We start from the raw sequence: 10,051 nt of genomic DNA, 5'->3' as shown, positions 1-10,051 counted from the left end.
TATTTCAAACCAATACTATTTGCTCCAGCCTTTTATTCTCATTAACAGCTTCCAAATCAACTTTCACTGCTTTCGGATCAAACGAAATAATTTCAACATCCTCTAATCTTTTTGCTCGACTTAACGCTGTATACGCTTGACCATTGGAAAAAATCGTTTCATCGAAATTGACGCAAATATGATTTAAAGACAATCCTTGTGTTTTGTGTACTGTAAGGGCGAAGGCATTTTGAATCGGCAGTTGGGTCCGAGTATATCTGATTCCATTGCTCCGAAAATACGATGTTTCGGGTTTGACCTCTACCATCTATTTCAAATTAGAACTCGAGTATTGTTTGCTTTATGGATATGGAGATAAATACTTACCCTAATTCCGTCAGAGGTCGGGAATGCAATGTTCGGGTATCCATCTTCCATTAAAGATACAATAACACCGCATGTACCGTTAGATATACCCAGCGATATCATAGTGTTATTCAAAAACATCACTTTAGCACCACTTACACAAACAACTTTCGAAGGTAAATTGGTGCCGGTTTTAAATGTTCGTGAGTTTTCCATCGAGTCCAAAACCTGTCCTTCTTCCCGATCAATTGCGATATGAGTTTTACTTTCTGTTATTGGTAGAGTATCCAAAAATAAATCGTTGATTTGGTTTGCTGTTTTGCGAAAAGATACGGGAAATGTTGTCAAATATGTATTGCGGTTGATATTGTAAGATTCAACTTTCTTTTGTAATATTTGGGAACTTTCGACAGAAATTTTTCCGAACCTTAAATCGTTTAAAAGGTTGAAAAATTTCAGATCGCTTTGCTGACGCATTGCTTCCTTTAGGAAAATTGGAATGAACAAACGCCATATGGAGGAATAAAAAACTTTGTGACCAGATACAGGTGATAGCTGGAGGAGATCTCCCAAACAAATAACATGTATGTTTCCAAATGGTTTAACTGAATCATGAATACGTGCAAACAATCCGGAGACAAAATCAAAAAGTTCGGAACTGACCATTGATACTTCATCAATAATTATAATTTGAATTTGTCTTAACTGATTTAGCCTTTCGGGTAGTTGTGGAATATTTGAACAAAAGTTCGAACTGTTTTCGCCTCCTCCGATGTTCAAAGCGGAATGTATTGTTTGTCCCGATATATTATTCGCTGCAATTCCGGTAGAAGCGAGTTTTAAATATTGAAACCGACGAGTTTTAAACCAATTTTCCAAACAATTCAGAAGAAATGACTTTCCAGTACCAGCAGATCCCGTTACAAAATATTTGAGAGAATATCCACCAGCTTGGTACGTGTCAAATGATTGCACAATCTGATTATATGCTCTATATTGATCGCCATTTAATCGAAATACCAAATCTGATCCTGAAATGGAAGGTGCTAAATTTTGCATCTCGCAGAGTTGATTTCGAACAATTTCCCTGATCGAACATTCAGCAATATTTGTGACTGCTTGAACCAATTCCTCATATATATTTGAAAAGTATAAATGAGAATCCCGCGATGCTTGCATATATGATAACTGTAGCTGACGATATATATCCGGATATATCGTGAGTACATGATCTCGGTATGTTGAGAAACCACTCAAAACCTCCTCGTCAGATCTCCAATGCTGTATTTCAAGCAATTTATTGAAGAAAAAGCTTTCGCCATCTGATAATCTTCGAAAACATGTCCGTATCAAAACAGCCTATAAAGGAGATAAGATGTTAACTGAGAAAATATTTCGAATAGAGTTTAATAAAAACGGACCTTCTTCCTTTCATATACGTAATTGCCGTATCCATCTAAATTACAATGAGAGGAGTTCGAACGATTACGACGTTGAATCTTATATAATGAATGGTATTTGAAATAAGTGAGATATTCAAATTCTTCAGATTGAGGGCGTTTATAATATTTTTCAATCGCATCGGCATAGAATATATCCTCCGAATCTGGATTCGATACCAATAACCAAGATGGCTTTACCACCGCTGCTCTATCGGATGGAATTGAAGTTGGTAGGTATAAAGTTGAACTTGACATCTGAAAAATTGGAAAACTTAATAACAACACCATGTTTTCCATCGAACCCATTCTACGAGCTAGTATATGATCACTGATTGTCTTTGTACTGTTCGGAGTAACAATTGATTTAGGTTCCGATTTCGTAACATATTTGGTGATATATTTTGCTAGCCCGCCGTTGGTGCAATATTGTACATTGCAATGTGCTTTCCATAATAATAACAAACGTGGACTATATGGAACAACAAATCGATCAGCCTCTTTTAATCGTCGATACGTGTATCGAATTTCATTTGGCTTCCGAAAAGTATACATCGATATATCGGCTGGAAAACCCTTTCGACAAATTTCATTCATATTGGAATCTCCTTTACCACAGAGGTTGACTGAACAACGATGAATCTGATTCTCTGTAACCAATCGATAAAGCTCCGGTTCTTTCTCTGGATCTGGAATATCCGCTCTTATGAAGTTGTCCTCAATCAATTGTTCTTGATTCTTTTCACACCATAAAAGTGAATGAGTATGTATTGCCCCTCTCAATTGAAATTCATGTCTCTCAACAATTTCCTTTAATTGTCCGAATCCTGAAACTGATACACTCTTGAAATAGGAAGATTTTAGCCAATGCCACCGTTCGTAATAATACTGAACTGCATCCCATGGTCGATTCGATGGAAGTATATCCTGGTTACCCGTTCTCGATAGAATTTTGATATATTCAGGCCAACGCTCAGAAAATGTCGTTGTTACAAAAATAGTTGGAATCCCAAACGTTTGTAGCATACAACGGACATTGCTTTCTGCATTTAAAAAAAATGTATCGCCTGTTCGAATAAATCGTGGAATTGAAGTTGTGAGTTGTTCATTAATAATCATCCATGGTCCATACTGACTTTGTTGAAGTATCTCTGCCGCGGTTTGACGATGATGTTCGGTACGTTTCTTTTGATTCTTCATTATTCGGCAATTATTTTGAAAAATACGTATTGCTTCAATTTCCATATAAATCCATGAACTCCAATAATGGTCATCTCTATAATATGGAACCACCGAATTCAATTTGATTTTGGCGTCTACAAGCATCGTTTGTTTGAATGGCACATTGTAGTTTGATTGACGTACGTATTGACCTCTTCCCCATGGATAAAGAACTGGAAAGAGCAACGGTTCAATTATTGGATCTGATCGATTAATTTGAAGTCTTTCATTGCCGATCGCTGTTTCGGTGGGAACTGAACCAACTGGTAAACGATAATACCTATAATCCTCATTCGTAGTGCTAACTGGATAATCATAAGGATTTAAAACAATATCAGGTCGATTCCACGGCATTTGCTGTTGAGTACTAAAAACATCTCCAGAAAAAACGGTAACTGTTGGAAACACATCGAGTCCTAATTCTCTTCTGACATCATATCTTTGAAATAAAGGATTATGTTCCAACAACCATCGCTTTGCTCGATTTAGCAATTCCATATTATGACCTTCATCAAAATGATTTTTTGAACTCTCGAGATAAGCTCCAATACATCCAGTATATAACGCGATTGCTCTCCGGTTTCGAGTCAAATTCATTTTGCCGGTAAGTGTACGATATGTTGAATACGGATTATGACTTTGATTGTAACTTTGAGTTCGTCCAAGGTTTGTCTGCAAACTGACTGGTGATAAAAATATACGAGATCGTTGTGGTAGTTCAATTAATTCCGCTGGCCATGGTCCCGAATTAGGTGGAGAACGGGGTTTAACATTACAGGAGTAACATACTGCAATGAACTCGATGCCGTTTCTCTCCTTTACGATAACTTTGTATCCAAAATTGGAAGTTAATGGATACTCCGTACCAACTGATCGTTTAATCCATTTGATACTTCTTTGAAGTAATAGAACCCCACAATACGAACACGGAGTTTCGGGAAATGATTTATCGTATTTCGAACGAAATCGCTCCATCAAGTTGCTAAAAAGACGATCAGGAACAAATATTGGGGCGATGATTTCTGAAGATATCGCTTTCGATAAAACAGGTATAGGTTTTTCGTTTGTTCCAAAATTATCCTGATTTGAAATTGAACGATTAATTTGGTTTTGATTTCGTATATAAGGATATGTTGAAAAGAGTCCTCGATTCAATTCTAGAAGCTCGTCTGATGGAACAAATAATCCATTTCCATTATTTGAATTGGAAGTTTTATCCTCCGATGTTGGAATTTGAGGAATGTATGTACGAAAACGAATCATCGGTTGGAAACAAGTATCAGGTACAGGAGTCACTGATGATATAGAAATGTCAGTATTTCTGGGCAGTAGTACTTGTTGAGGATTATTCCTAATACTATAAAGAACATAATAGATAAAATAAATCAAATCAACAAATTAAGAAAAAATAAGAAATTGGCAAAATGAAAAAATCGAGATCAGCCACATAAATCAGTCATAAAAATAATTAAAAAAAAAATTAATTTCCGGCTTTTCCTTTCCCTTTACTGCGACTAGGTATTCTTCCCGAGCTTCTATAACGTCCAACAGCTTTTTCCATAGCAACAGGCTGAACAAACTCGGTTCTCTGTTCCTGAAATGATTCATCGGGTATTTCAGAAAGTGGAGATACACTTCGAGATTTGATCTTATCAATAATTTGAAATTGATCCCGGTCATTGACTGTTGGAGACTCAAACGAAGGAGTCTCATCTGGAAGAGATGAAAGATCGATCGTTTCGATATTGCGAGGATTGATTTGAGTACCTAAAGGAGATTCATTGATGAATGAACTTTTTGAAATTGGTTTTCTGAATTTGCTGGAACTTGGAGTATTTGGAGATGTTTCTGCTGGTATTGATGATAAACGATTATCAAACAATTGTGTAGGATTTGAATCTACATCGATTGATCGACTTGGATTTGGAATCGAATACCCTTTTGAATTAGGAGGAGTAGACGGATCAAACAATTTAGTGTTTTCAGTTCCGGAACAACTCGGTAGAGGTGGTGGGGTTTCCTTTTCAATTTTAATACGAGGCTGCTTCGCTGGACTCTGTGAGGCTGATGAATTGATTGGACCTAAAATTGGTTTCCGTTTTGATTTCGGCGTTTGGAATAGACTCGCTTTCTCATCTTTGGGTATGAGATTATGAACAAAATTGATGAGCAATACATGTCCGTATGCTGATATAAGTTAGAAAATAATCGTGTATAAAACAACAGATAAAGTTTACAAACCTCGATCACCTTCACATTCATATTGATATTTGAATACTATGTCTAAAACCTTACCAGAGTTTAAGTAAGGTGAAAGCTTCGAAAACAATGGTGATTTTGTATCGATTAAAAATGTCAAAAGACACTATATATTGGTTTATATTTTTTGATTAATTTAGAATCCCAAACAAAAACCAAAACCAAAATTGGATTCAATGCTTACAGGTATATCGGTACGTGTTTCAACATCATATTGGTACATCTGTCCATCAAAGTATTTTAATCCATTCGAATCATTGATATGAGTTAGATCTGTCATCATTGTAACAGTTGAAGTCAAATATGGATCATTCGGAATTGTATCATCATTCGATACAGTTTTGAAGAGTTCCAAATTCCGTATCAACGTATACTAAAAAACAAAATTGTCAGATATATGTTTTAATAACATTACACATACCAGAAATTCATTAATTTATGGAATTAATTTGATTGAAAAACCTACCTTCGGTGTTTTCCCAATAGCCAATATAACTGTTCCGTTGAATAGGTAGAATCGATCAGAATATAGGGAGGATTCAAGTGATTGAAAGAACTTGATATCGATATGTCTTCGAGTCCCATCCATATCCTCATGGGAAACAGTTGCACATTTATAACCTCCAACTCCACTTACAGCAATAACGAGGCCAACAAATGTAAAGTATATAGGCATGATTCTTTCAAGATCAATTTAAAAAGAAACAAATTAGATAAACGTTGAAATTCATTGACTTACCTTAACAGTTCGAATAATCGTAGTGAGCAGGCTGACTAGGGGATAGGTACTGTTTTAAACCTTTGAAACTTGAATATAAATAGTTAGGCGACTAACCCACCTTGTACTAAAAATGGTAATACTTTCGATCGTGAGAGTTGCTTCTATGACGTATATCACTGTTGTCAACAGGGTTGTAGATATTTTCAGCTGCTAAGATTCATATTCCAAAATTTCTGGTTTTTGTTTCTATGACGTATATCGCTGTCATCAACAGGGTTGTAGATATTTCAGCTGCTAAATTCATCTCACAAAATTTCTTGTTTCTTATTTCCTCGTTAAAATATTCCTAAAACTACTATATAATTAATAAAATATCATAACAAACTATTTCAATTCGTTCATTTTAACTGTAAACATCAACTTGCCTGCCTGCCTGTTTGCCTGCCTGCCTGCCCGCTTGCCTGACTGCACGAATGTTTGCCCAAATGCCCAACTGCCTGCCTCCACACCTGCCTAGCTCCACGTCTGGCTGTCTGCCCGTCTGACTACCTGCCCGCCCCGCTGGCTGCCTACCTACCTACCTTCGATCAATTTAGTCGTTGATTTGGTGTCCAATTTGGGCGTCAATTTAGACGTCAATTGGGCGTCGATTTGGGCATCGATTTGGGCATCGATTTGGGCGTCAATTGGGTGTCGATTGGGTGTCAATACGGGCGTCAAACTACAAATGTAGGTATATACGTATCCAGGCGACAAGGTAGGTAAAAGGTAAGCGCCGAGGCAGGTAGAAGGTAGGTATCAAGGTAAAAGGTGAAGTAGAAGGTGAGGTAAGCATCGAGGTAGGAGCTGGGGTGTGTGTATGAAGGTGTGGATCCTCAAAATGTGATCCGTCAAATTTGACGTCATTTGCCACTGCCTTACCTAATCGGGAGTAGGTACAAGACATATCCCATTTCAGACCAAATAGATCAGCAAAAAATGACTGGTAATTTCTGATACGATGAAAACACGGGTAGACGAAGCGATACGGAGCGCAGCGAGGCCGAATTAGTGAAATTAGCAACCAGTAACAGCTAATTACATATCAGCGCCTGATTTTTTCGCTGATATATTTGTGCTCAAATGATTGAAATCAGTTTTCTTTTAACATTAATAATTCATAATAAAAATGAATAATGTGAATAATTTACGTCATTACAAAAACTCCATGAAACTTATTTCCAAACGGTTGACAAAACATATAGGATTCAGCGAAACTCATTTTAAAAATCACTATTTGAAAATTTTTGAAGATTTCGATTATAGATTTCCGAATTGTTTTTCCAAGATCTATTTTTCCGACGTTAAAAACAATTAGGTAAGAATCTTAATATAAAAAAATCAGTGCAATCTGATAATTTTAAATTCAAATCCTATTGAATCGTACATGAATATAAATACAAAATATATATAAAAATAATATTATAAATAAAAATCTAAATTAAATATATTTTTAAATAACATTTTTAAATAAGATATTTAAAAAATATATAATAAAAAATAAAAAATAAAAAAAATAGAAAAAACTGTGTAGAATTGCTTTAGGAAATTCTTTCCAAATCAGGTTTAGTGTTGTTACACTTCCACATTTTTTTTCCGGTGCATACATTTATCAGTGTTAATGTATCTTTGGGCGTACTAAAAAAGGAAGGTTGCATGCATCTTTCAGGCAATCATATTAAGGGTTAGGGTTGATACCGTTCTCGCCGAATATATATTCTCATCTGAAGGATTCGATACACTCTAGATCTAAAACAGCACACGCCCAAGCGCTCTACGAGATAACCGGAATCTCCGCCGCCACACCCCTGCTATTACTAAAATACTCACTGTATCTCAACATTATCCCACGTACCTTTAGAGATCATGCCTCCAGGATTTTCTGGGTAATGCTTACTCCGGCCTAGGTTTGGGCGCCATATATACGCGTCGGCTAACAAGTCGATATATTCTCACTATTACTAGTGACCTCAGCTTCATCTCTTCGGAACCTTCCGTCGTAACATCTCAATCTGGCAAGCGGTTCTTTGTACATGGCGACATTATCAGCGACCTAGACCTGGAAAGGATTTTTGGCACAAACAATCTCGACCTCTCGGCTTGGGATGATGACACAGTCAGCCGGTGGACCCAGTTCCTGTATGTTGGGGACTATCAGATCCCCGAATACGTCTGGCAGGAGAAATGGGAGGGAGAGGAAGAGGAGGACGGGGACGAGGACGAGGACGAGGACGAGGAAGAGAAAGAGGAGGGGGAGGAGGAGGAGGAGGAGGAGGAGGAGGAGAAAGAGGAAGAGGAGGAGGAGGAAGACGAAGAGGAAGAGGAAGAAGAGGAAGAGGGTGGTGAGCAGGCTTTAACGGATAGAGATGGGTTAAATACACCTGACAAATGCACATTTCAGGGTCGGGCGAATCGGAAGGCACGTGAAAATGCGCTACTCCCACATGCGTATATATATGTACTCGCACACTCACTTGGCCCTGATGAACTCGAAAGAGTGGCATTCGATCGCCTCAGTTCTGCACTTTATAGTGCCGGTAGCTTTATAGACAAGGGCGCCTTCAAACCAGCAATCGACTTTATTGAGATGTTGGCCTATACCTTGAATTTACCGGAGGCTGAGCATTATCCTATTAGACTAGGGCAACGGGTGCTACTCCTTGTCAGGAATTTCGCAGCAACGCATTTCGGAAATCTGATGTCCCAGGGCGAGATGTCGTCTTTGATGCTAAAGAACTGTGTTTTTGCTGTTTGGTTGATGGAGTTGGTTGCGAATAGCGTTCGCAAGGCGAAGAGTGTTGCCAGCCAACTCGAGTCGTGGAGAGATCGAGCTCGTTCGTCTGAAGAGGCACTGCAGGAATCGGTGTGGAATAACGAAAAGCTTCAAACGTCCATCGTCGCCAAAGATGTTGACATGTGGATGTTAAAGAAGGAGAGGGAGGTTTTAATGAGTAAAAACCCGGAGATAACGCTGAAGATTAATGAGGACCTTTTATATAGCCAGTTTTCCCGGGTGGATATAGGGGCTTTGCGTGTAAAGCTCTGGAAATTATACGATTTGGACCGGGAATTGATGCGAGAGTTTAAAGTAGCCAAATCACAAGAGATCAGACAGTTCTTGGATTTTGATACAAGTATTGCGGGATACCTTGATTCCTGCCTTGAGGCAGCCGACAAGTTGTTCAGGTCGGATTGGTCGGCGCTTGAAAACCCTCTAGAGTTAATCGGCAAATATGAAAGCTCTACCGCAGCCGAAAATTCATCTGGATATTCGTCCATCGAGGCTACGACAGGATCTAATTTGACACGTTCCAATTCAATAGAAATGGAAGGCCGCCCTAAGATAATTCCCAGGCCTTTGGAACTAGAGGTTGTGAAATCGGCACATATGATCCATTGGTTTAAGACAGATTCAAACCACGGTATTGCCACATTACCAGTTAAATCCACCACATGGGACGCCCTTGAAAGATGCCTCGTGGTCCGAGCGGCCTGGTTAGATCGCCATGCAGAGTGGATGAGAGATAAGATAAAGTGGTTCGAAGCGCGTTTTTCGAAGGATCGATCCGCCCAACACCCCAATGCCCGCAGCAACCCCAGGATCTTATACACCCGGCGCTAGCTGAGCTTTAGTGTAGGTATTATATATATGAATGGGGATACTTGTACATATACGTCTAGTTTGGAAGATTGCTTGCAATTGGGCCAAGTCAGTATGATTTAAATGACGCCGTCGCGCGATGATATATTTAATACACGAGGCCGGGACGACAGCTCCAATAGTAAGAGTGTTTTCTGATGATGAAATTGTGGAGACTCCTTTATCGGCTTGCAAGAATTTTGGAGATTGGGATTTTGTTATTTTTCTTTTAATTAGCACTCTTGATATCATACTTAGCTAAATAGATCAAAAGGTCGGTTTAAAGTCGGTGGTGGTGAATATTATGATTGATCATGATAGTGAAAGAAAAGCATCTGAAAAATTAAGAATGAAAAGGTACCAGGTGAGCACTACAAACGCCACCTC

The 10,051-nt window shown here is 38.3% G+C and overlaps 1 protein-coding gene across 1 annotated transcript; it reads left to right on the top strand.

The window, feature by feature from the left end:
- Positions 1 to 7,890: 7,890 nt before the first annotated feature.
- Positions 7,891 to 9,646, top strand: LAJ45_07442 (uncharacterized protein; the record flags this gene model as incomplete). Its single annotated transcript, XM_046117000.1, has 2 exons — positions 7,891 to 7,910; positions 7,990 to 9,646. The coding sequence occupies 2 exons, from the start codon at positions 7,891 to 7,893 to the stop codon at positions 9,644 to 9,646; spliced, it is 1,677 nt and encodes a 558-aa protein (XP_045969645.1).
- Between the last annotated feature and the right edge of the window lie 405 nt (positions 9,647 to 10,051).

This window comes from Morchella importuna (assembly GCF_003444635.1).
Source record: "Morchella importuna strain M04M26 chromosome Unknown Morimp01GS024, whole genome shotgun sequence".
In the NCBI taxonomy this organism is placed as follows: domain Eukaryota; kingdom Fungi; phylum Ascomycota; class Pezizomycetes; order Pezizales; family Morchellaceae; genus Morchella; species Morchella importuna.
The sequence above is the reverse complement of the archived record's forward strand: the minus strand, read 5'-3'. Positions and strand labels throughout refer to the sequence as shown.